The sequence below is a fragment of the Hemiscyllium ocellatum genome, chromosome 23, assembly GCF_020745735.1.
Source record: "Hemiscyllium ocellatum isolate sHemOce1 chromosome 23, sHemOce1.pat.X.cur, whole genome shotgun sequence".
Classification (NCBI taxonomy): domain Eukaryota; kingdom Metazoa; phylum Chordata; class Chondrichthyes; order Orectolobiformes; family Hemiscylliidae; genus Hemiscyllium; species Hemiscyllium ocellatum.
The window spans coordinates 17841096-17868393 of NC_083423.1; the positions used below are offsets into that span (position 1 = coordinate 17841096).

The 27298-nt window shown below is 42.1% G+C and overlaps 3 protein-coding genes across 3 annotated transcripts in view; 1 reads left to right on the forward strand and 2 right to left on the reverse strand.

Annotated features, from left to right (window-relative positions):
* Positions 1–1103: 1103 nt before the first annotated feature.
* On the forward strand, positions 1104–13085 carry LOC132826860 (carboxypeptidase A1-like). Its single transcript, XM_060843118.1, has 11 exons — positions 1104–1168; positions 1979–2060; positions 2770–2904; positions 3858–3956; positions 4734–4835; positions 5476–5577; positions 7115–7225; positions 8192–8282; positions 10155–10354; positions 12046–12130; positions 12901–13085. Exons 1-11 carry the CDS (start codon positions 1104–1106, stop codon positions 13083–13085), a joined length of 1257 nt encoding a protein of 418 aa, XP_060699101.1.
* A 3162-nt stretch (positions 13086–16247) lies between these two features.
* On the reverse strand, positions 16248–23387 carry LOC132826861 (small lysine-rich protein 1). Its single transcript, XM_060843119.1, has 5 exons — positions 23318–23387; positions 18727–18804; positions 16929–16993; positions 16430–16490; positions 16248–16369 (listed from the first exon to the last, which is right to left on the reverse strand). The coding sequence occupies exons 3-5, from the start codon at positions 16929–16931 to the stop codon at positions 16248–16250; spliced, it is 186 nt and encodes a 61-aa protein (XP_060699102.1). The 5' UTR covers positions 16932–16993; positions 18727–18804; positions 23318–23387.
* A 3509-nt stretch (positions 23388–26896) lies between these two features.
* Positions 26897–27298, reverse strand: part of LOC132826576 (striatin-interacting protein 2-like) — a 40904-nt gene continuing 40502 nt past the window's right edge. The window contains exon 21 of the mRNA XM_060842533.1: positions 26897–27230. Within this exon, the coding sequence (XP_060698516.1) occupies positions 26974–27230 (257 nt within the window). The 3' untranslated portion in view covers positions 26897–26973. The remainder of the gene's footprint in view (positions 27231–27298) is intronic.

The window sequence follows — 27298 nt, forward strand, 5'->3', positions numbered from 1 at the left end:
AGTACCTCAATTCTAGTTACCTACCTTTGCTCCACAACCTCTAACAATAAAAACCTATCAATTTCTGTTTTAAGCACTTCAACTTACCTGGAACACACAACTTTTTAAGGGATAGAGTTCAAGGTTATTAGCTTTTTGATTACTCTTTGCACCAGTGCACTAGACCTTAGTGATTAATGTACATGGAGACCTGAATACATTTGTTGTTAAATTGCACATTGATCCCAGTCTCTCTAATGAAGAAGATCTTATAATTTGCCTTTCTTGGATCTAAAATAACGAGTGCAAAATGTCCCATCTTGAACCCCACCTGTTGTAGTTTTGTACACCTGCTTTGTTTGTTGATGTTGCTTTGTAACCCACCTGCCATCTACACTATTTTTACAATGGGACATAACCGTGAGGAAGTGATGCTTCACTTACACAGAACCTTGGTCAGACCTTATCTGGATTAATTGCATTCAATTTTGGACACTGCATATCAAGAAGGATAAATTGGCCTTGGAGGGAGTGCAATGGAAATTCAGCAAACTAACTCTGTAGCTGAAGGGATTACAAGGACAAGATGTTTTAACTTGATTTGTTTTTGTTGAGCATATGAGTTTGAGGAGTCTTATTGCAAGTCAGCTGAAGCAAATCAAGGTAAAATGCTAAAGGAATTCTGTGCAGGAGCTATTGAGAAACTATATCCTCTCCTCTCCAACTATTGTTGCAAAAGTTTCAATAACACATCAGCTTACTCAACTACCTGTTCGTTTCCTCTCAGTGTCACTATCCCTAACCCCAAAGCTAAACATCAGAAAGAACATGGTGTGGAATGATTTGGTTGATTTTGGAAATCACCAATATGCAGCTTTTTCATTCTTCAATTTATTTGTACATTGCCAAGTTATGAAGAAGTATGTGTTTTTATCCACAACCATCAGGAGTTTTCTGGAAAAACAAACAAGGTTTTGATATAAACAGTTGCAATTTGCGTGGGAAATATTCCACTATTCTACAGATTAATCGTGGTCATCAATCTTTGGTCCAAGTCATCCACTTGGCACCTCTCACTCTTTAAATAGGTCCCAGCATGTTTTAGCTTTCCACAAGGCTTCACCATGAGAACACTTTTGATTTTCTCAGCTCTGCTGGTGGCCATTTGCGCTCAGAGCAGGTTTGAAGGGTGAGTTACTGCCTTGTGACCAGATTCCTCAAGTTAATTTGATCGATTACACAGAAAGATTGAGCCTCACCCTTTATTGAGTTTGCAGATTGTGAGCGGAGAGGCATGCAACTGGTTATTTATGTGTCCTCAAGCTTGGGATTGGGTTGAGAAGGGTCCGGGGACCCCCAATAGATCTGCGTGTGGGCAAAGATTTGATTTGCTTGTGATTCCTCCCTTACCTAAATAAGTGAGATTCGCATATGGATTGTTTGCATGGAGTATTTTGATGGCTAATCACAGTCTGAAATGGGTTAACGTACTCCCGGTTAATACAAAAGTGGTTGCAGAATTGGTTCTAATGGTAATGATACTTATAGCAGTCAAGTGTTCTGTTCAATTCCAATTGTGTTACCTGTAGATATTGTTGCTAATATTAAAAGGGCAGCACTGTTAGTGAATAAACTAACAGAAGTCTCACTAATACATAGTAAATGAAAGCTTGATCTGGAGCTATTCCTAGATTGACTATACACCTTATGGTATGAAACCCAAAAATTGCCCAAATTGACATGGTGAAAATCACTTCTCTCTCTCTTCAAGGGACTGTCTATGACATGAATTTGTGAATATCTGTACTCCTATTCCTCACACGTGAGGTTCAACAAGGCAAAATGGTTTGTAATTTGCTTTGTGACATTTTGAGGTTATGCTATGCAAGTTCATAGTAATTAACACAATGCCCATTAAGGAAACACTGATACTGACCAAAATAAAATGAAAAGAACTGTGGTTGCTGAATCTGATACTGACCACGTGCTCTGTTTACAGGGATCAGGTCCTCCGAATTACACCCAGAGATGAAAAACAGGTGAGCCTTGTGATGTCCTTGGAGGATCAGGAGCATCTTCAGGTGAGTTAAGACCAAAACTGAATCTCTCCAGAGCAAACTACAAACACAAATGAACACCATCAATAGACAGTTGATAGTGCACTGGTCTACAGTTGGCACCATCAGTGTGATATTTCAGTGGTAATCTTTTCTTTTAACTGCCTTTCAAACCAGGCAGATCGGTTCTGTAACTAGTTATGAGCTGCCAAAACATAGGGAAATTCTAATAGGTTGTAAACTTCGGGCTGGAAATAAAAATAAGGCTCTTACCCCATGACTTTCCATTATAACAACAATAATTTATATTTATATAGTTCCTTTAAAGTGAAGGAACAACTGAAGGTTTCACAGATGCATTATCAAGAGAAGTATGACATCAGACTGAATTTTCTCAGCCTTTGAACAATGTAAGCATCGGCAAGAACTTTGAGAAAAATGGTGTGAGAACATTATTGAGAAGATTCCTGATGCTGAGAGCAAAAAGTCTCAGTTTTTAGCCACATTTTGAACAGGGTGATGAGATTCTATTAGTGAATGACAAGGACCTAGCCAACGTATCATACACAGGACTAGTGGCATTGTGTCAAAGCATACATCATTTTATCAAAATCCTGTTTTTAACGACAACCCCAGACACAGCATTTGTTAACTGGTTGTTTCAAGGAAATTCTGTCATGTACTACAAATAAATATTCTATATAATTGTTATCCTCTCCCTCTACAACTCCAGCTTGATATCTGGCATCGTCCTGTCAAGTCTGACCTCTTTATAGATGTCCATGTTCCAGAGAACAGTCTTCAGTCCTTCAAAGTGTTTCTGGAATACAATGGTATTCAGTACTCAGTGATGATTGAAGACCTGCAGGTATGTCACTAAAGCAAAACTAAACCAGGTTAAGGAATTATATTTTAGCCTAGAGAAATTTAGCCAAATTTTCGATACATTATTTTTTTCTGATGGTCCTGCTGGACTTGTCTGTGCAAATGGTTGTGTGTGAGACCAATGTTTGGAGAGCTATGTGTGTTTCAGAATATATGTAAGTGTATGCAACATTCTGTTGGTGTGACTGCATGCACTTGTGTGTGAACATAGAGTTTTTGTGGGTGATGTAAGTGGGGCAGTGCATGTGCGTGTATTTGGAATTAGTGTGTGTGTGTGTGTGTGTGTGTGTGTGTGTGTGTGTGTGTGTGTGTGTGTGTGTGTGTGTGTGATGTGTTTGACTGAGGGGGCATATCAGGCTGTGTGAGTTTGTAGTAGTGTGTATTTGAGGGTTTCGGAGGGAAAGTGAGGACTGCAGTTGCTGGAGATCAGAGCTGAAAAATGTGTTGCTGGAAAAGCTTAGCAGGTCAGGCAGCATCCAAGGAGCAGGAGAATTGACGTTTCGGGCATAAGCCCTTCTTCAGGAATTGTTTTGAGGGTTTCGGCCTATAATGTTTATTAGAATTTAGAAGAATGAGAAGAGACCTAATTGTGGTATGGAGGATACTAATGGGGATTGTTAAAGTAGACATAGAGAGAATGTTTTCTCTTGTTCTAGATTTAAAACAGAGGTCTGGGGAAATTATTTCTCTCAAGGGTCATGGATCTGTGGAATTCACTACCCCTGAGAGTGATGGATACTGGAACATTGAATAAATTTAAGGAGGAGGGAAACAGATTTGTAATTAGTAACTTGTATCGGGAGTGGGATTGAGACTGAAATGAAATCACCCTGTGGAACGGTGGATCAGGTTCGAGGGCTGAATTGCCTACTCCTGCTCCAAGTTCTTATGTGCTGAGTGTTAAAGGTTTTGTATAAAGCTGCATCTTACCTTCAGGTGATGATTGACAATGAGAAAGCTGAACTGGAGCAGATGACCACGATGGAACGCTCCACCCACTCCTTCAACTATGGCAAATACCACACTCTGGATGAGGTATGCACTCAGGGGCTGTAATGGGAAGAAGTTACATTATATTTGTGTGCTGTGCTCTGACAGCACAGTCACAGAGGAGTCGGGGATGGTCAGTAAAACTATAATTAGTAGTTATCATCCTGGCATCAGCTGGGTTCTGTCCCTCTCAGTGAATAAGCCCGTATATCTGCTTTGCAGAAACTGTTGGTAAGAGCATCAGATAGGTCAGGAATAATGAGAAGGAAAGAACTGTCTCTCCGTCACCTCTGTCTACTGACCTTTCACAGCATTACTTCCAGCAAAATACCATACAACCCACCTAATCATCACCTCAGCCATTTATCTTAATTGGTATGACAGATCTGAAATAAGGGCTTTCGTGACATCTGGTAGTGTCCCTACCTCTGAGCCAAGAGGGCTAAGTTCACATTCCACCTGGCTCCAGCAGTGTGTAATAACATCTCTGAACAGATTGATTGGGAAATATCTGGCAGATTGGAACTACTTAGATTGGTTAATGAGAATGTTCAGAACTAGTTACATTGGGTAGTGATTATAACCATGACTTGGAGGGTCTTATGGCACAGTGGTAGTGTCTCTACCTCTGAGCTAGGAAGTCTAGGTTCCAGTCCCATTTACTCTAAAGGTATGTCATTAACATCCCAGGTCAGGTTTGATTAAAAAAAAATCATGCCTGGAGTTTTTATTGAACACTTGTCCGATTATACAAGCTCTCTTCTCCTGTTCTTCTACACATTAGTCTGCATTATTTTTATTGACCTGTAATTTTTAACCCAGATCTATAGTTGGATGGACAGTCTTGCTAATGAATATCCAGGACTGGTACAGAAGCAGCAAATTGGGACTTCATTCGAAGGTCGCCCACTCTACGTGTTAAAGGTATGGCAATGACTGAGGGCCAATTGCACATTGTCCTCTCGCTGCTTCAAAGCATTGGGGTGAATTGTGACCATCACTTCAGGCCAAACTCTGGGTCAATGTCCCACAATCCGGGTTAACCAGCAGCATCTCAAAGGCCTGAATGTCTGAGTTTGAACAGTTCTCACAGAGAGAAGAAGGGACTTCTCCCTCTGGCACAATTTAATCCCAGTTCCTTGATCCTCAATGTATGATGTCAGCAGACAAAAACATTTTGAACAAGTCAGATAAGGGCTGTAAGACTGCCAACTCCTGGATAAATTCCTGGTGATTTTATCTCTCCATCCAGTTAAACTATCATTTGTTAACCCTTCACCAATATTGTGTGTGGCACATTGAGAATCTGCTGGTAAATCCACCATGATTAAAGGATGTGTTTCCTTGGGAACAATGTTTTCTCATTGCTGGGGAAATTTGACCAGGGAGGATCATGTGCCTGTACAGAAGTTGTCCCTTTTGGTGCATTTGAGTGAATGAGTGGGAAAACAGGTAGTGCTCTCAGCTTCCTCTCTGCTTCCCCCCAGATGATGCTACAGACCTCCCAATTCCTAAGAGACGGGGTTGCATTCTCTGTGTAACCATCTCCCATTCATTTTGACAGTTCAGCACTGGTGGGACTGGACGCCCAGCGATATGGATTGACAGTGGGATCCATGCCCGTGAGTGGGTCTCACCCGCCAGTGCAATCTGGATGGCGAAGAAGGTAAACTGATAGACTTACACTGGATAGGGATGGAATAAATCTGAGTCACACAGACTAGGAATGTTCTAGGATCCATCACCGCTTTGTGCTCAATTAGCTGACCTTGAATGTGAATGATGGTAGGGGGGAGGATTCAGAAAGGGATGAACGTCAGAGTTGGCGTCAAGACCCTGAGTCTGGGAGATTGTTTGAGAGAGTGGGGTGGGGGGGAGGTGTCAGGATTTGGTCTTAGGACCCTAGCAAATGGATTCTGAAACTTGTGTGACATTTAAATGAGCACTTGAAAAGCCATAGCATATAAGGATACAGGCCAAGTGCTGAAAAGACAGGACTAGCCTCGATAGATAATTGATGACCTGCACAGACACAATGGGCCAAAGGGCCTCTTTCCATGCTGTAAAAACGCTGTGACTTCATGACTCTGCGACTGACTGATCCTGATGACAAGGTAGTTGATTCCCTACTCTTTTTCTGCTTCTTGTTCCATCTCTCACTATTTCCCATTATTAATGATTTTCCATCTCACATCTTTCTCTTAGTTTTATTCTCTCACTATTTTACCTCTTTGTATCTTATTCTGTTTCATTCTCTTTCGCTTTACTCTCTGTTTCACTTATCAGCTTTGTCTTGTTCTCTCTCATTTTCCAACTCCAAATTATCCGCCCCGATCAAACTTCAATTTCTCTGCTCTTTCTTTCCATTACCTTTACCTCTCTTTATTATCAGTTTCGCACACTTTATATGCTTCTCCCTTCTACATGTGCTCTTACTCTCCTTGCATCACTCGAACACTAGGTAAAAACAATGACTGCAGATGTTGGAAACCAGATTCTGGATTAGTGGTGCTGGAAAAGCACAGCAGTTCAGGCAGCATCCGAGGAGCAGTAAAATCGATGTTTTGGACAATATTCCTGATGAAGGGCTTTTGCCCGAAATGTCGATTTTACTGTTCCTCGGATGCTGTCTGAACTGCTGTGCTTTTCCAGCACCACTAATCCAGAATCACTCAAAAGGCAGCATCCTTGTGCTGGATGGCAGTGGGTTTCGTCAGGGTGGGAGGTGTTCCTGCAGCCTTAGAGTTTTACACACAGGGAAGAAGATGGCCTGGGGGTAATATTGCTACACTGTAAATCCAGAGAGCCAGGTGGTATTCTAGGACATGGGTTCAAATCCAACCATGGTAGATAATCTGGAATTAAGACTCTAATGATGACCAAGAATACCCTAATTTCCTTTGGGGAAGGAAATCTGCCATCCTGACTTGGTCTGGCCTACATGTGACTCCAGGCCCACAACAATATGGTTGACTCTTAACTGTCCTCTGGGCAATTAGGGAGGGGCAATAAATACTGACCTAGCCAGCAACTCCCTCATCCCATGAATGAATAAAAGAAAGTCAACACACCATGTTAGATATTTGGATAAAATGGAGCTACTGACACTTATTGAAATTTAACCTAGTCCCAGGCGACCCTGAGGAAAACAGTAGATATCAAACATTATCTGTTACATGACAAAGTCTCTCTTTCACTGACAGATCAGTGGTGACTATGGCCAGGAGCCCTTTATCACATCCTTGCTAAGGAAAATGGACATCTATATGGAGATTGTGGTGAATCCAGATGGTTATGCTTACACCCACACCATGGTTAGTTCCTCAGATTTTTCCTGCTTGACTGAGCCACTCAGTGATATCTCTAACCTCTTGGATTAGGCTGTGTGAATATTCACCTTCCTTTTAGCCCTGTAAGTAAGCAGCCCTTTAAGAGATGGCCTGCTCATGGCTAAGTAACATGTTATGTTGTCAGTGATGTACACAAACTGAATGCTCCACAAATACAGGTGATCTGGTCACATATCACACTACAGTTGTGGGAACTTGCTGTGGGTGAATTGACTGCTGTGTCTCCCTCACGTCAAAACCACGTTTTAAAAAGTACTAAATTGGTTGTAAAATGCTTTGAGACATCCTGAGGAATTGAAGGGTGCTTTAAAATGCAAGTTCCTCCTTTTTCTCCAGATCTTACAAGAACATTGTAATGCTCTGATCTCATGAGGACACTACAACAACTGATATTTATATTGCATCCTCAATCCCAAAGTGTTTCATAGGAGCGTTATTAAACAATATATGACACCAGTGCTTCAGGACTTATTGGTCAGATGACCTAAATCTTGATCAAAGACATGGGATTTAAGGAGTATTTGACAGGAGGGAAGACTTAGGGGAGAGGTTTAGGGAGGCAATTTCAGAGTTTGTTGCCTGAGTTGCTGAAGTTGCAGCCACCAATCAGCAGTAACTAAAATCAGGGATGCTTAAGTGGCCAGAAGCAAAGCAGGACAGATATCTAGAGAGTTGGGAGGGTTGGAGAAATTTAAAGAGTTAGGAACATAATTGGATGGAGTTGAAATCAAGGATGACAATGTGAAAATCAAGACACTAGGACAGCGAGCGTGGGTGAATTGGATTTAATATGAATTGAGACAATGGCAGCAGAAGTTTGGATCATCACAAGATTACAAAGAGTAGAATGTCCGTGATGAGCCAAGAAGCCATTGGAATAGCCAAATCTGAAAAAAACGCTAGCATTCTGACAACATGACCTTTCTCCAGAACAGATTGTGGCGTAAGACCAGATCCACAGGCCCTGGAAGAAAATGTTTTGGGGTTGATGCCAACAGGAACTTTGATGCTGGGTTTGGAGGTATGTGATATACGCTTTCTTCCTCCATTAGCTCCATAAATCTCTTTCTCCAACATCTCTAGATGGCACTGTGGCTCACTGGTTAGCACTGCTGCCTCAAAGCGTCAGGGACTTGGGTTTGATTCCACTTTTGCAAAGTTGGGTAGAGTACTTGTAAACTGGGAGGCAGAAAGTTAGAATTTGGTGTTTGTAAAGTGCTGGGGGCAAAGGATCGCATGTTCCCTTTAAAAGATCAAATGCTTTCTCTGTGATTAGAGATTTAAAATGGATGTCTGTGAGCAGCAGCTTGAAAGTTTGCAATAACACAGAGAACATTCGAATTGAAACATTTGTATTGAAAAGCTGTACAGTTAGCAGGCCAAGCAACAATTTTAATAAGACAACAGGCTTTTGAAGTTGGCCAAACAATTTGAATCAGGTAATTAGATACCAAGAACCTATCAAATTTAAGTCAAATGGTTTTGACATAATAGGACCTTTGTAAGAAGTATTGATATGTCATCACGGGTATAAAAGAATGGGCAGATGCCATCCACCAGAGCTAACGGCCCTCAGCACTCAAGACAGAATAGCTGGCACTCACAGCCTCCTCTCTGTCTTCAAGAAAGCAGCATCTAAGTAACAACAGGACCAACGCACAACTAGTTCATATTCCTGACAGAAGAATAGATGGAGAAGGCACAGAACATTCTGGAAGGCATGTAACCTACCTGTACTTTCGAGAGACCTAATTTTTTTTATATATGAGTGGGAACTATATTTATTGGAACAGCATACCATTAGAATCTGGTATTATTTGGGAATACTTAGCAGTCAGAAGAGATTTATTCATTTTGTTAATAGTTTAGTTAATTTGTTCATTGTTAGAGTTAGATAAGTAAATTGTCACTTGTTGATTTTAAAGTGAATGTCAAGGATTTATTTTATTTAACCACCGGAAGTTGCTGAAAAGCAGGTTATACCATTTTTCATACTCCTTTTACAAATTATGGGGCAAGGTGCCCCTCTTTGAGTGCTTCAGTTTTAATTCTCAAAAAGGGGCTCAGCCCCAGCTTTATAACGCCACCCTCAGAGCGCTGTCTGTGTGGAGTTTGCTTGGGTATTCCAGTTTCCTTCCATGGTCCAAAGATGTGCAGATTAGGTGGTTTGGCCATGGTAAATTGCCCATAGAGTCCAGAGATGTCCGTAGGAAATGTAGGGTTAGAGAGATAAGGTAAGGGGTCCATCTCTGGAGGGTTGGTGTGCATTTGATGGACTGAATGGCTTGCTTCCACACTGTAGGGATTCCATGACATGTCTCCCCATTTGATAAGCAGTATGCTATCTTGAAGATATGCTTAAAGAAAAAAAAAACCTCTGAGAAAAATTTGTAATATGGTAATATTCCACTCAAGGCTGGGTCTGAGGTTATCAGATCGTGAGTGCCAGAGAGCTATTTGACCACCAGAGGTGTCACTGTTCAGTCTGATCTTGCCCTCACCTGACAGCCACACATAATGATTATGCATTGGCTGGAGAAAGGACGGACTGAGAGAGATGTAACGTTCAAGGGATAAGGCCCCAGGAATCAGAGTTTGGGTGAAGCCTCCTGTTCCTGAAAGTACAGAGGCTGAGATCAGGTTAACTGGAGGAAGGTCACGTGGGTTTCAAAATTCCACAGCAGTACCATGGCTGGAAGATCGCAGATCTCAGGGGCTGAAAAGATCAGCCTTAGTTACTTACACCTCTGTGGCTCAATAACAGATCAGTATCATGGTGGCAAGATAGTGGCAGGTACCAATGTCTGAAAACTAGTGGCAGAGGTGCAGATGAGAGCAATACAAAGGAAGCTGTTCATATAAAGATTAATGATGGTTGCTGTTCACTTGACAGGTCCAGGAACCAGTAACAAATCATGCCTGGAGACGTACCATGGACCCTACCCTAACTCTGAACTTGAGGTTGCAGCTATTGTGAATTTTGTGCAGAGTCACAGAAACATCAAGAGCTTCATCAGTATTCACAGTTACTCCCAGCTCATCATGTACCCCTTTGGCTACAAGTGTGTGCCCCCTGCTGATTACCAGGAGCTGGTAATTTAAACCTTTGTTTCCATTCTCTTTTCGATGAAGGGTCAATGGGCTTGAAATGTTTTCTCTCTACACATGCTACCAGAGCTGTCTAGTTTCTCAAACACCTAGTCTTTTGTTTCACCTGGTCCAGGTTGCTACTCACTAGAGTGCTGGTAGGAGTGTTGCTTTTCAAATGAGATGTTGAGGCCTTGGAACATTCTGTGGTGCTTTTTGAAGGAGAGTAAGAAATTCTTTTGGTATAAAAGAATAAAATGTTGGAAAGACTCAACAGGTCAGGCCCCATCTACGGAGACAAAAGCAAAGTTAACATTTCAGAGATCTGATGTGAGGCCATTGACCCAAATGGGAGGAGCAAGTGAGGACTGCAGATGCTGGAGATCAGAGCTGAAAATGTGTTGCTGGAAAAGCACAGCAGGTCAGGCAGCATCCAAGGAACAGGAGAATCGACGTTTCGGGCTGAGTAAGGGCTTTTGCCCGAAATGTCGATTCTCCCGTTCCTTGGATGCTGCCTGACCTGCTGCGCTTTTCCAGCAACACATTTTCAGCATTGACCCAAATGCCAAATTTGATCCCAGATCCACATTGCTCTTTGGGCGGTTGGGGATTTGCTGTATGCAAATTGGCTGCTGTGTTCTCTCCAATAATGACTGCATTTCAAAGAATAATTAATCTGCTGTAAAGTGCTTTGGGATTCCTTATGATCATGAAAGGTGCTATATAAATGTAATTCATTAATTTCTCTTTTGCAATTTAATCTTTTACAATTTAGTAACAGGAACGGTTTATACATAATCTTAGGCAAGTTATGAAATAGCTGGGGCTTAGCTGGCTCAGTTGACTGGGCACTGGTTTGCATTTGATGCCAACAGTATGGGTTCAATTCCCGCACTGCTTGAGGTTACCATGAAGGACTCTCCTGCTTAACCTCCCAGGTGACCCTCAGGTCAGCCCTATTGTCTTCTGGAACTATGGTGACTTGCCTTTACTAAATGGTGAGGTAGATCTCATGATACAGTGGGCTGCACGTGGCTGAGTAATGGCCGAGTATGATATCATATAGCTATGTTATTTGTCTAATAATCTAGAGGCTTGAGTTCAAATCTCTTCATTGCCAGTGGGGAACTTCAAGTCAAATAAATAAATCTGGAGTAAAATTAAAAAGCAAGTATTAGCAATAGTTAGCGACAAAAAAAAACTGCAGATACTGAAATCCAAGGTAGACAAGCAGGAGGCTGGAAGAACACAGCAAGCCAGGCAGCATCAGGAGGTGGAGAAGTCAACATTTCGGGTGTGACCCTTCTTCAGGACTGACTACAAAATTACCCAATCAAGAACAAACCCATCTGGTTCACTTATATTCCTCAGGAAATGTACTCAGTGTCTCCAGGCCCACAGCAATGTGGATGACATTATGAAATGGCCCAAAGAACCACTCAATTTGGATGGGAAATAAATTCTGATCTTGCCTGCGACACACAGTAGTTTATGAGTGATCAATAATGAAAATACATCCCAATAAATGGTGGACAAATCATGGGAGGAGATGAATGGTTGAGTGGGTCCCATGTCACATGGGTTGATTGACGTTTTCTAACTCCATTCCCATTTTCTATGGTTGGTGTTCCAGAGCAGATTAAGGGATGTGGGTAATGTGACCAGCTGAATCTGCTGACTCTATTTTCTCCCTGCAGGATGCACTTGCTAAGTCTGCTGTCAGCTCTTTAACCTCACTGTATGGAACACGTTATAAGTTCGGGTCTATCTGCGAAGCAATATGTAAGTACAATAACAGTACTCCATAACAGTCACATGCAGCCTTTTCTTTAGGGTCAGCCTTGGCTGTATTTGACCCTGAACTAAAATGTTAAGGGTCCAAGTCCCAGGGGACTAAGCACATAGTTTAGACTAACACACCAGTGCAGGGCTGAGGGAATGTTGCAGGTACCAACTTTCAGCTGAGGCCCAGCAAATCCCTTCACCTGGCATAAAGGATTTCATAGCAGTATTTTGAAAGACAAGGAGCCTTTTTGTCCTGGACAATAGCTATTCCTGAATCAACAACAACAGAACAAAATATCTGTAGGAGCAAAATACTGCAGATGCTGGAATCAGTATTGAAAACAAAAAATGCTGGAGATCACAGTGGTTCTGAAAGCAACCATATAAAGAGAGAGAGAGAGAGAGAGAGAGCGCAAGTTACTGATGAAGAGTTATCTGGACATGAAATGTTAGCTTGCTCTCTCTCTACCAATGCTGCCTGATCCACTGTGATTGCCAGTATGTTTGTCTTCAAAACAAAATATCTGGTTGTTTATCATTGCTGTTTGTGGCAGAATTGAAATTACCTGCTGCCTTTCCTACTTTATAACAGTCACTACCTTCAAAAAAATCACTTAGTTGGCTATAAAATGTCTTGGGATCTCCTGAGATTGTGAATGATGCTACATAATTGCAAATTCAACTTTCTTTGAGATGAGATGCATAAACAGATTATAAAACACACCGAGACTGAATTGTTTCTCTCACTATCTCTGTTTCGATTTCAGACCAGGCTAGTGGAGGCAGCATTGACTGGACATATGACCAGGGCATCAAGTATTCCTTTGCCTTTGAACTCCGTGACACAGGTCGCTATGGTTTCTTGCTACCATCCAGTCAGATTCTCCCAACCGCTGAGGAGACTTGGTTGGCGATTAAGACAATCATGAGTTATGTTAGTGACAACTCATGATCTTTATATCAAATGGTGGCACCAAAGAACCCAGGATGGGACAGAGCTGAGATTATGGATAGATTTCGATGATCATTCACTCTGTCAAACATTGTAATTTGAAACCACCTCCAGCCTCTGTCTTACTTGCATTTCTGACGCAGTGTTAGTAAATGAATGAGTAACAAAACCCCACAAATAAAAAAAAATAAAAATCAGAAAGGGACAATTATGGCTGATATCTGGAATTCAATCCTTCCAATCAGTGTTGAAAATTTTCTTATTGCAAAAAAAGACAAATAAATACAACACTGTCCTGAGTACAGAGGAATGTGATACTGTGCCTACCTCATTTTATTGGGTGGTAATTGTAAAAGGGAGTATAAAGAAACACAGGATGGTAAGAGCTAACTCTCACTAAACAACCTTCTGCCAAACTACTGGTGAATCTTTCCCACTATGAATTAAACTTGGCAAGTCCTTCACAAATTATTAAAAACTCTTCCCCGAACACAGATAATCCCTCTCCAATGGTTAAAAATAAAGTTAACTCATCCTTCTGTAACAACTCTCGCACTCTCAGAAAACCACAAAGCACATCAGAACTAATGAAATACTCTTCCAGCTCCAGTCTCAAAACATGAGAATGGTCCAAACCAATATCTGTCGCAGTACTGAGTGAGTGCGATACTATTTGAGGCCGTATCATTCAGATTCCTGACTTCCAAGGTGGCTATGGAAAGTCTGTACTCAATGAAGAGTAGGGAAGTTAGATTAGATTAGATTACTTACAGTGTGGAAACAGGCCCTTCGGCCCAACAAGTCCACACCGACCCGCCAAAGCGCAACCCACCCATACCCTTACATTTACCCCTTACCTAACACTACAGACAATTTAGCATCGCCAATTCACCTGACCCGCACATCTTTGGACTGTGGGAGGAAACCGGAGCACCCGGAGGAAACCCACGCAGACATGGGGAGAATGTGCAAACTCCACACAGTCTGTCGCCTGAGTCGGCAAGTTCTCCTGGTGTCCTGGTAAATTTTAATCTCTAAATCAAATTAGGTTATTTGGCCTTTGATGCACATAGCTTAGCTGTGGTGGTTCAAAGATATTTAATTGGTGTTGCAATATTTTGGGAAGTTCTGAGATTGATGAAGCAGCTAAATTGCACAATGACTATCATAAGGTCAGAAGTTGGAATGTTCACCAATGATTTGCACGATGTTCATCACCATTTCCAACTCCTCAGATACTAAAGCAGTCCATGTTCAAATACATCACAATCTGGACAATATCCAGGTGGTGCTGACAAATGCAACTAACACTCGCACCATACAAATACCAGGAAATGACCATCTCCAAAAAGGGACAATCTAACCTTGACATTCAATGGTGTTACCATCATTGAATTCCCCACTATCAATATCCTGGAAGTTACCATTGACCAGAGACTCAGTAGGAAGCTTTACATAAACACAGTAGCTTCAAGCAGGTCAGAGGCTAGGAATACTATGGTGACTAACTGACCACTTGACTCTCCAAAGCCTGTCTAAAGACACAAATTAGGAGTGAGATGGAATACTCCCACTTGCCTGGATGGATGCAGTTCCAACAACACCCAAGAAGCTTGATACCGTCAAGGGCGAAACAGCCCGCTCAATTAACACCACATCCACTAACATTCACTCCCTCCACTCACACTCAGTCACATCATAAGACCATAAGACCCAAAGACATAGGAGTGGAAGTAAGGTCATTCGCCCCATCGAGTCCACTCCGCCATTCAATCATGGCTGATGGGCATTTCAACTCCACTTACCCACACTCTCCCTGCCTAATGGAAACAAGTTCCCAGCATCCTCCCTTTCGAAGCCATACATTATCTTGTAAGTTTCTATTAGATCTCCCATCAGTATACTATCTACAAGGCATAACAGAAATTCACCGAAGATCCTTAGACAGCACCTTCCAAACCCATGACCACTTCCATCTAGAAGGACAAGTAACAGATACATAGGAACACCACCACTTGCAATTTCCCTCCAAGCCACTCATCATCCTGACTTGGAAATATATTGCCATTCCTTTACTGTCACTGGGTCAAAATCCTGGAATTACCTCTCTCGGGGTGTTAAGGGTTAATGCAGCAATTTACTGTGGCTCACCACTACTTTCTCAAGGGAAACAAGGGGCGGGCTGCAAATGCTGGCCGGCCAGCAATACCTACATCCCATGCAACTCCTTTCTTACAAAGTGCAGCTGCTGTTATTTTAAGCATCAATGTGGCAGTTGATATATATATATATATATATATATATATATATGTAAAACAAAAAGCCAGTTAATTGACTTTGTGAGTATTACTTAAGTGGTAAATGTTATTGATGCCACTTGTGGAGCAGCTCTGTGCTTCAAATAATGTCATGGGAGCATTTATGTTAAGTTAAACTGCTGGACTGGGCCTCAGTTTAACCCAGAGGCAAAAATTCTGAAATTTAAATGTTTCATATGAAAGGCGGTATTTCTGAAAGTACTGCAATCCCTCAATACTACAATGCATAAGCCTAAACGTCTCTAAGAAAGTCTGTTTCTCAACCTATCTCTAGTCTTTTAAGATCCTCCTTGAACTCCACCTCTTTGAACAAGTTTTTATGTACCCGTCCTTTATCTCAAACTTCACATTTTGCTGATTATACTTCTTGTGTAATTTTCCTGAATTAACTAAATAAATTGAAATTGCTGCTGCTGGTAGCAGACAGAAAATTTTGGCACGATGATTGCCCTTAAATTAGGAAAGATACTAAATGCATCCCTAAGTCAATGAGTAACTGCTGTTTAATGGCATTCCAACAGTTTAGCACAGCCCCGTTTACATCCCTTTATACTGGTTTACTGACAAAATGCAATCACTTTTCTGTTCCTTTTTTTTAAACACCCTACCTATTACAACCCTTCCTTCCTCTTTGGCTTTGACCAGCTTACCAAAATATCAGGTAGCACCCAGGGCCAGTGGGTCTGTCCCTACCCTGCCTTGAGTTGAGCCAGTTGGAGTGAAGTGTTCCCTCAAAGTTCAGCCCAGACTGAGAAAGAATTTTTGTTCCCATTTGTAACATATTAAAACATTCAATATCTCCTTCTTTCTGTTTTTTTTTCATCTTTTTATTTATTTAGCCAATTCACTTTCGTCCTTTCTTTCTCTGACCGCCAGACCAGGAGAAGCCTCGGAAGATCAGGCTGTCAGGGGCATTGTGAGAGATGTAGTACAGATTATACATGGCTGCTGGGCTCATAATATCAACTTCAGTTTCGGATTTGGAACCTTTATCCTTCTTGTCCTTTTTCTTCTTCTTCTTGCTGCCCTTTTCCTTCTTGGCCTTGGCACTGTGGGCCTTTCCTTTTCCCTTTTTGCTTTTGCTGGGCTGCAACAGAAGTGGACAACCTCAGTTTCATTCCAAGCAAGTGGACACTCACTGTGGAGAGTGCCCACAGGTGAGTGCACCCACACCCAACAGAAACTGGCAGGGCCATGGCACCATACCAGCATCCTTACCTGCTCCTGCCCACCCCATCCCCACCCAGTTAAGCAACCCAGGCAAGGGTAGCACAAGATGCTGTAGAAGCCTATTGTTCAATTCCACTGGGAAATTTGGAAGAAAGAGATAGGAGAAGGAAGTTGTCAATTAATCAATATCCCGCCAGTTAATCAAAGAGAAGGCAGACTTTGGTTCAGTTGACCCTTGTTGTCCCATATAGAGACAGGGATTAGTGATACAATAGAAAAGTAACTGATGGGGGGGAGTTTGTCTCCATCAAAGCATAAACACCTTTAAAACAGAAAAGATGAATGAATACTGTACCATTGCAAAATTGCGTAGATGTCAAAGAGAGTATCTTCTTAGTGTTGTTCAAAGGCAGCCATATCCTAGAAGAAAAAAAGTGGACAGGGACAGTATCCACCCACACAGGTAAAAACTGAATATACCCATCAATGACATTACATCAACAGCTTTATTTCCTGGTCCACCACCTCTACCTCGAGCTTCTTCTGTTAAAACCCTCCACTGTGACAACTTTGGACTCTATTTCTCCAGTGGTCTCCAGGAGGACCTCCTGTTCCCCACCCACCTTGAGCTTCAGCTCATTTCAAAGGCTGTATCCAGTACCATCACATCTATCCAGTACACTGCCCTCACTGGGGTACATCAACACCTCTGAAAACCTCATATTTTAAATAGTTCCCATTCACCAAAAACTTAACTGGACTAGACATGTGCAGTGATTACAAAAGCAGATCCTAAGCTGGGCGTTCTGTGGCCAATTACTCACCTCTGGATTCCCAAAGCCTGCCTATTATCTACAAGGCACATTTCAGGAGTGGGATGGAACACTCTCCACTTACCTGGAGAGTGCAGTTCCAACAACACTCAGGTAACTCAACACCAGGACAAAGCACCCCCCTTGATTGGGATCCTACCTTCAACATTCACTTCATCCACCATTAATGCATGGTAGCAGCAGTATGCACCATCTACAAGATGCGCTGCAGAAATTTACAAAGGCTTCACTAACAGCACTGTCCAAACCTGCCAGCTGTCAGGCATAACACATGCATGGATCTAAAAATTAGCTAGACCATTCTGCAGAGATGGTAGTCAGCGTTTCTATACACAAAGACTTGTAGAGGTTTGGATCTGTCTCCCACAAATGCTATGGATGCTGCTTCAGTTGTTAGTTTTAAATCTGAGATAGATTTTTACTTGTTAAGCAAAGGTATTAAGGGACATGGACCAAAGGCAGGTGTATGGAGTTAGGTCACAGATCAGCCATGATCTCACTGAATGGTGGAACAAGCTAGAGGGAATGAATAGCCTCTACACCTGTCCCTCTGCAACACCACCACCTGCAAGTTCCCTAAACCACAAACTATCCTGATTGGCAATAGTATTGCCCTTTGCTGTTCAAACTCCTGGAATTTCCTGCAGGACAACAGCAACTGTGTCTACCCCTCTGGAACTGCAGCAGTTCGTGGTAGTACCTTCTCTGGGGCAGTTAAAGATGACTAATAAACTGGCCCAGCCAGTGACTCCACATCCCACAAATGATTAAAAATAACTCCACGTTTATGCTCATCAACCCATCATCTAATCCTTCTCTCCCTTTCTCCTTAACATGTTTATGTAGCTACTCCTTGAAATCCATCTGGCCATAACTACATCTGTCGTACTAAACTCTTGAATTTTAATGAATTTGCCAATGACTATCTTATAGCTGAAAATGTGTTGCTGGTTAAAGCACAGCAGGTTAGCCAGCATCCAAGGAACAGGAAATTCGACGTTTCGGGTATAAGCCCTTCATTCAACGTCGAATTTCCTGTTCCTTGGATGCTGGCTAACCTGCTGTGCTTTAACCAGCAACACATTTTCAGCTGTGATCTCCAGCATCTGCAGACCTCATTTTTTACCCAATGACTGTCTTATATCCATGTTCCCTACTTTAAATCCCGTAGGCAAGAGAGGGAGACTTCCCTTGCTAACCTGCCCCATACATTTCCAATATTGTCAGCGCCTGTACTTGTCATTTCTTTGAACATTGACACTCTAGATCATGGAGTTCTGTTTACCTCAGGGAACAATTGCCTGGGCATAAGCCACTTACTGAAAGTGCCTCACGGGGCGGTGATGGTGGTGTCCAGGGTTCCGTCTCCGACGAGCCGCTCACTGAACTGGGTTGAACCTGCAGCAGGGAAGAAGCGCAGGTCACTGCAGGGTCCTCACAGACAAGGAGCAAGCCCCAGCAGCGAAGGGGCTTTGCTACCCCTCTCCCTCTGTGTGTCCCTGACGCCGGAGCTGATCACTCAACCGCAGGAGTCTCAATCAAGAACCGCAGGAACAAGCTGTCCCTGTGCAGCCAGCTTTAAGCTGATTGTTGACAGCCCGTCTCCTTAGAAACCCTTTCAGGAAGGCGCTACATTCACAGATTTTCTCTGACAATTGTTTGAAGTCAATACAACTGGGTACCTTGGGGGTTAAATGCTTCCAAGGGAGGCAAAAAGGCGCTATAAAATGCAAGTTGTTGCATCTGAGATTTAAGCAGCTCCACTGGTGCCCTCAGTCTCGGGAAGAGAGTCATAGTGGATTCGAAAGTTTTTTTTTCTCTCCACAGATGCTACCAGAATCTGCTAAGTTTCCCCGACACTTTATGCTTTTATTTCAGATTTTCAGCATCCGCGGTCCTTTGTTGTCTGTTTAACGGCGCCAGCAGGATCTCTGGAAATGCCCAGCTGGGCATAATATGCCATGTCTTGAATCAAGGCAGTTGTTTATGCCCTGTGCTGCTGGGCCTGCGATAGATTTCGCTATGAAAGCTGAAAAGATACGACTAATTAACAGGCCGAGGTCAGGGGTGTTGGGGAGTAAGTCACTCAGACAGTCCATCCCATAAGGGTCAGGGTGCCTAACACAGAATGACATCAGGCCTAATAGTACAGGGCCAGCTCGTAATGGCATGTCTCTTGTCCAGGTAAACCTTCTCTTGACCCAATTACTTCCTCAGCCTGATCCTCCTGTTAGAAGGAAGTTATGAGTGGGGAGGTTTCCTGGGAAACTCTGTTTGTTTCCCTTAGCATTACCCAAAGGGTGCAAAAACACCTACTTCACTAAGATATACATTACTGTATGTGAAGCATCTTTGAGGTCCTATTTCTCTGATTTAAATGCAAGTGTTAGGATAAGCCATAACTATTGAGAGTCTGTGCCTTATTCTTAATCGTTAACTCATTGATTAATTAATTCTTTAAGGCAAAACATGTAACATGGACGATTAAGGGTGCAGTTTGTTCATGTGAATCAAGGCGTTGATCAGTGAAAACATTCTGGATACAATAAACAAGATCTCACACTATTCTGCAATGATTTATCAATATAACATAAAGTTATGGGCCAAATACTGGAAAATTAGATTAGATGATTGTTTTTGACCAATGCAAACTCAAAGGATTGAGAGGCTTTCTTCTGTACTGTATTTATGACAATATATGGCCCAGACGATCTCCTAGTCAATGGAATTCAGCAATGACAATGTTATTCTGTTGCTTGAATGTTCCTTGCCACTTACCAGCCCGAGTCTGAATTTGTCCAGGTCTTCCTGCATACTTCCTTGCAGTATCTGAGGAGCTGTAAATATTGCTTAACTCTGTAGTATCATCAGCAACTATATCTACAACTACACTGTTGGTTAGACCAAGTTTGTTTCTGGTTAGCGGTATTTTCTTGGTATTTGACAGTGGGGTATTCAATGATGGTATAGCAGCTTAATGTCAGGGGGACAGGGTTAAAGCATTCTCTTTTTGAAAATGGTCATTGTTTGAGCTCTTACATGGTAGGAATGTCACATGCCACTTAGCAGTCCAAGCTTAAACCTTATACAAAATTTGGGCATGTGGGCACAGACTCCCTCATGATCTGAGCAACGTGAATGGAATTGAACATCACTTTCTACTTCAAACCTAAACACTGACACCCTAGGATATTGCACTGAAGAACTTAGGCTGTGATGCCCTAGGTTAGATTAACCTCTAACACACACAATGATCTATCTTTGTTATTGGTATGATTCCGACCAGTGATGAATTTTGCTTCAAACTCCTTCAATTTTACTTGGGCTTCTTGATGCCATACTCAAGTAAATGTTGCCTTGATGTCACTTGCACATCACCTCTGATAGTAGCTAGTTTTGAAAAGATTTGTAGCTCAGTTTGAGGTTTTGGATGTAGGTTTGAGCTGAAAGGTTCATTTCCAGACATTTCCAGAACTCGATGTAACTACTTGGCATCATGGTAGCCCACAAACCCACCAACCCACTAAAAGAGCAGCTTAATGAACTTGAAAGACCCTATACAGACAATGAGCAAAACTAACGTCATTTACAAAATACCCTGCAAGGACTGTAACAAACACTACATTGGACAAACAGGCAGAAAAACTAGCCATCAGGATACATGAACACCAACTAGCCACAAAAAGACGTGACCCTCTCTCACCAGTATCCTCACATATGGATGGAGGAAGGACACCACTTCAATTGGGACAATACATCCATCCTAGGACAAGCCAAACAAAGACATGCAAGAGAATTCCTAGAAGCATGGCATTCTAATCGGAACTCCATCAACAAACACATCGAGTTAGACCCCATCTACCATCTCTTGAGAAAAAGAACAGGAAGTGAATTCACCACAGGAAATAACATCATCAACCCAAAGAAACCCAAACATAAATAGAAAGCAGGAATTTTCAGCATTGCTTTGCATGAGGTCCACTGAATCTGTTACCTAGTAAGGAACGAAACATCTGGAAATGAACCTTTCAGCTCAGCGAGCAAACCTACTTCCAAAATCTCTAATAGAATGTCCTAGTTTGGACTAAGGCTGTAATGAGGTCTGAACAGAGTGATAGGAATCGAATAAAGACAGTGCTGTGAAAGTGCTAAATTTTGCTTTTATTTGATGCTGATGAGAGTAAGCTTTGTTGAAAGCACAGCTGTTAACATCTTTCATCACTTTATTTAAGGATTATTCCTTCAATAAGTGGGGAAAAAAAAACAGAAATGAAGCTGTTTGCAGAGCTTTGCCTCGATATTACCAGAAACATTCAAAAGAAAAATTAGTTTTAAGGAATGAGAGATGCAGTAATCTAACTTGTAAACTCTCTTGACATTTATATCAAGTTGGTTTGTAATCCTGTACTCACAGCCTTTTAAATTAATTCCCAACAAACAGGGGGAGGTGGGGCGGGGGGCTGTTTGGTTGTCCTTGCTGATAAAAAACAGCTGATTGCTAAGTTTTATAGTTGTTATAGTAAACCAAAGGTATTCCATTTGTGTTCAAGTCTCTCGTCGTTTTTTTTTCTCTTTTTGCTAAAAGTAGTTTGTTAGGTGCATTATTATATATATGTTGACATAAAATAAAGAGTAAAGAGCAGAGATACTAAAGTTATTTAATCACAACATTGAACAAAATATTAGTAGAAATGGCAGGCTCAGTGACGTGCTGCTGCTGCAATGTATTGGACACCAAGCTAATCCAGAGTGGACACGTTTGCAGTGCGTGTTTGCAGGTCAAGTGACTTCTGATCTGAGTTGCAGACATTGCACATTTGGGGTTGGGGGATGCGGACTGAAGGGAGAAAATCACTGGTCTGGGTTGTAAAGTAGAAATGTGGAGATAAATAAGTAGGTGTATGTTTTTTTTTACCTTAAGTAATAAAATGCTAACACAGAGCTTCATTCTTACAATACCTGTTCAGCTAGGATAAGTCAAGCTAACAAGAACACCTGACAGTTTTGCATCATTTTACCACAAATACAATGGACTGAATAAATTCCTTCCATAAAGTAAATTTTATTAAGCTTGTACAGGTACACAATCCTTTATCTGAAATCCTTGAGACCAGTTTTTTTTTGGATTTCAGAGTTTTTCAGTTTTCGGAATAAATGACATTTTCACAGTAAGATAAAAAAAATCTTACTGAACAGCAGACCCACGTGTAACTATTCTGAGCGCTGAGACCCGGGTTCAATTCCCGACTCAGGCGACAGACTGTGTGGAGTTTGCACGTTCTCCCCGTGTCTGCGTGAGTTTCCTCTGGGTGCTCCGGTTTCGTCCCACAGCCCAAAGATGTGCGGATCAGGTGAATTGGCCATGCTAAATTGCCCGTAGTGTTAGGTAAGGGGTAAATGTAGGGGTATGGGTGGGTTGCGCTTCGGTGGGTCGGTGTGGACTCGTTGGGCCAAAGGGCCTGTTTCCACACTGTAAGTAATCTAATCTAAAACATAACTGATGCCTGCCAGCACTGGGCTATGCTGCCATGTCACATCTGAGTGATGTGGGTCGAGTGGGTGTGGTGTTGGGTCACCCGTTCGCACGCCAAACAACCTTGTTAATACAGAAAAAAAAACTTTGCGAAAAGAACTTTGGATTTCAGAGCTTTTCAGATTTTGGATAAAGGATTGTGTACCTGTATTTGTGCTGACAGACCTATAGATCTTTCAATCCCAAAATGATGGCAATTCTTGGAATTTGTTGTTCCATAAAACTGGAAGCATGGATTTTAAACAAATCAGGATTATTTTTGTCACCTCACCACACCCTTATTATGTGGCTATTTGCATATTCATTTTCCATCTCATTGATTTTCACTTGTTTACAGACGGAATGACCCAATAAATGTCTGGACAATCTATAACTTACCACTGCCCAGCCAACCGGACGATCTTTTTTAGCTCCAGAATAGCTGTTTGTAAGGTAGATCCTTCAGCTCATGTCTGCTATGACATCATGAATAGGGATGGTGCATTGTGGGAAGCATGACATCGCAGGATGAGGAGTAGCATGGGTTTAAAACAAAGAGAGCAAAGAGTTTTCTGACAAGAGCTCTTTATGATTATCAAAGGATTTAATGTGAAACATTCTCTGCATGTCAACACTTTGTGGGGTTAAGTCTTAAACCAGAGTGCAATGAGGATGTCAAACTCTCCAACACAGAGTGCAATTGAAAACAGTAGTTATGTTTAAGGGGTAGCTAGATTAACACTTGCGGGAGAAATGAATCCAAGGTGAAGGAGCAGCATAGCCACCTACATGGACTAGTTGTTACTTGTTTCATAATATTAAGGACTGTGCGTGTTTTGGGTTGTACAATCATTTACTCAAAACCTATCTTCTCCACTCCAATACGTTTCTAATGCTTAACTCCACAATTTACACATGGTAGTCTGAATATTAATCAAAGTTTAACCTTCACAATTCACTAGTTAGGCCCCAGCTTAACAACATTATCCATTTCGGAGTGTTACCTAATAGGAAAGATGTCAAAGTGAGGATGCAGAAGATTAACTAGAATGGTAGCAGGGATGAAAGAAATCATTTATGATGAGAAAGTTAAGATGTTGGAATAGTTTTCCTTCGTGAAGATTGAAAAATGGAGATTTAACAGTGGTGTTCAACATCAAGGGTTTTGATAGACTGCTGTCACTGAGTTTGGGATTAAAATGGTGTTGTGTGCAATTGTCTATGGGATGGTCAGTTCCTAGATTATGACAGATTTAAGATAAATGTCAGATAGGTCAATGTCAGGAAGAATTTTTCAAAGTGGCAGGACATGATGATCTGGGTCTCAGTGTACACAGGTTGGTGGAAACAGATTCAATTTTAAAGAACTTGAATAATTGTTTAGGATGACAGACTTACAAAACAATGGGGGTGGGGGGGGGAAGGCAGCATGATCAATTTGATAGTTCATTCAGATACTGGAAGCAGAGAAAATGGGCCAAACCATCTCCTTGAGTACGTAAGGCTGCCCATCAATCTTTGAGCAGCATTCGGAGATATTTTTTCCACCAAAAAAAAAGGAAGTGATGGCAGAATGAACCAGTTGATCAATTCTGTCCAGTGACTGGGAATGATTTTATACCCAAGTTATATTATGTAACTATCCTCCATTCATGGCATTGTGGTGGAGAGATAATACTGTTTTGAGGGGCTTGGACAAAGTGTATGGAAAGGGCCTATTAACCTTAGTAGAGAGGTTAGTGACTGGCGGGGAGGGGGATGCTGGATGAAGTGTGTTTTTCTCTCTCTCCACAGATGCTGTTAAATCTATAGAGTCAATGTTTTGAGTCCAATATGACTCAATTCAGTATCTATGGAGAAAGAAACAATCAATCAGTCCTGAGTATCTTAGTACAGAGGAACCTCGATTATCCAGACGAGATGGGTGGGCAGTATTTTGTACAGATAATTTATTATTTGGTTAATCGATTTAATGCCTTTCCTTTGGGGCTCAGAGTTTTCTATTAAGTTTGCTCCCCGTTCAGAAGACAAGCAGCAGCACAGCACATGCGAGCCCTTGCCTGCCTCCAACACCGCCCAAACCCCATCTAACACTGCCCCCAACCCCTATCCAACTCCACCCCCTGTGTGACCCCTGTCAGCCCCCTCCCCAGGGCAGCCGGATTGGCCAACAAGTCTGCTGCTGCTCCTACACACACACACACACACACACACACACCCCTTTTTACTGCAACTTGTTGCCAGGTTCAACCTCTGCCCTGCGCAGGACAATGTTGGAGAGATTATCTGGGGAAGGAGGGTTTAGGATACATGCCTATGTAGAAATCCAGGGAAAGTGTGGACAGAGAGACAGAGAGACGTCAGTCATTTAGGGAGGGTGCCTGTGCTGCCATCAGTCCAAGACTGTTCTTGGAAGCACTTTTAATCACTGTAAACAATATTGATCGTGTCTTTTGGATACACATCTTTGATGTAATGAACCTCGAGATCTCCTTTGGATAATCGGTATTCGGATAATTGAGGTTGCTCTGTTTTTATTTCACGTCCCCAGCATTTGTAATACTTTGCTGTTATTTGAAGATTAGAGGCAAGATATGGAACCATTTTTCTCCCAGATGATGGTAGGAGTCTGGAACTCATGACCCGAAAGGGTAGTGGAGACAGAAACTCTTAATTAAAAAGAGCAGCTTGACATGCATGTCAAGTGCCATTAACTGGAAGAGCTAGAAAGTCAGATTAGGTTGGTTGATTAATTTTTGGTTGTTGCAGATACAACTGCTGCAAACGTTCCATGATTCTACACTGCAGTTTCAAATATGCAAAAACTGGAAGAAACAAAATTCAGACTCGATTGATGTAGATTCTGCAGACTGTTTGCTGTTTAAACAGACTTATTGCTGAATAATTACATTGCTCGCTCTGAAATAGAAAGTTGACCGAGAGTTGGTGCAATAGTGTCAGCCTTGGCTCAGAGGTACCACCCTTGCTAGAAGGCTACGGGTTCAAGTCCCAACCAGGGACTTCAACACAATCTTGGCTGCCAATAGTGCAGTACTGAGGCAGAGCAGCAATCCTTTGGATGGGACATTGAACCAAAGCCCTGAAGGTCATTCCAGGTTGTTAGTTAACACATTGCTCCAGCTAAGCTGCAAAAAAGTCACAATTCTGCCAGGGCCCTGGACACAAACAATGCCACATTAACAGGTTATGGGACAGACTGGTTATGTATTTAAATAAAACAGGGAAACTCAAAAAAAACCTTATTCATAGGAGACCATTAGCACTGCCCAGCTAAGATTCCCAGGCATCATCTAAAAGTATTTCAGCATCAGGAACTTTACTGTCTCTCACAGTTCCATCATCTCCTCTGACCCATCCTGGCCAGCACTGCTGGGTGGCACAGTTTTAATGAGCAGCAGGATACCCCTCAAGAAGACAGGAGCACAAAGCTCTGCATTAAACTCATCCAAGACTCTGATCCACAGAGCTTTACAGCACAACTATCGTCCAATGCACTGTGTTAGCTCCTTGCCAGGCCACAGTGCACGTCGATTGTAAATCACTTTGAAATAAACACCATTAATAGAATTGGTTGGGGATGGGGGGAGTGGGTAGGACGGTGGTGCAACATTGTTTTGACCCCTCCACATCAAGTGTACCAGTGAATGTGAACCCAGTTCCCCTTCTGTGCAAACTCAAGCCTTCAACAGTAAAAACACACATCAAGATCCACTCAGTACTCAATCTGTCAAGTCAAGTGGGTAGGAAGACGGTCTCCTCTGAATGATGCCTATCCCCTGGTTCAGTTGGACATAAGAGTTCAACCTCAGCCCAAGATATGGGCATTTACTCAGTCACACCAGGCTCTTTGGGTGGCAATACGCAGGGCCTGATGGGGATGTTGGGGGATAATTGAAGCTGTAAAATCACTCCTCCCATGCAATGAAGTTAAAAACCAAACACCAATTGACTGCTGAGATGGATTTTTCATTGAAAGAAGTCTTTTGAAGACAGACCATCATAGATGCATCTCCTTAGGAAATTAGCTGTTCTTATTAAGCTAGAGGATGTAGAAGATCCTCCCAGCGGATGGGCTGGGCAAAAACTTCCCTCTCCAACCAGAGTTCATAGCTGTAGTGGAAATCCTCCGGCAGTGAGACATGATGGCCCAGGACACTCTGAAGGCAGTTGTCCACTGGAGCAAATTCCAGGTCATTGTGGTGCAAACTATAGCGCCGGTTGTTGAACATCTCAATATTGATTCTCAGTGCACATTCCTCTGCCTGGAAGTCCCAGGGTCGAGCATCAATATCTGCAGGAAGACAGACAGACGTCACAACTTACTGGGCTTGGAAATACTCGAGATCCCAGAATTCTGTG

Excerpts from the sequence above, each read along its gene's own strand:
- LOC132826861 (XM_060843119.1), bottom strand. Across the intron at positions 16,370-16,429 it reads CAAGGCCAAGAAGGAAAAGG|TTGATATTATGAGCCCAGCA; the intron begins GCAGCAAGAAGA and ends CCGAAACTGAAG.
- LOC132826860 (XM_060843118.1), top strand. The coding sequence starts at position 1,104 with ATGAGAACACTTTTGATTTTCTCAGCTCTGCTGGTGGCCATTTGCGCT. Across the intron at positions 2,061-2,769 it reads AGGATCAGGAGCATCTTCAG|CTTGATATCTGGCATCGTCC; the intron begins GTGAGTTAAGAC and ends CTACAACTCCAG. Across the intron at positions 3,957-4,733 it reads AATACCACACTCTGGATGAG|ATCTATAGTTGGATGGACAG; the intron begins GTATGCACTCAG and ends TTTTTAACCCAG.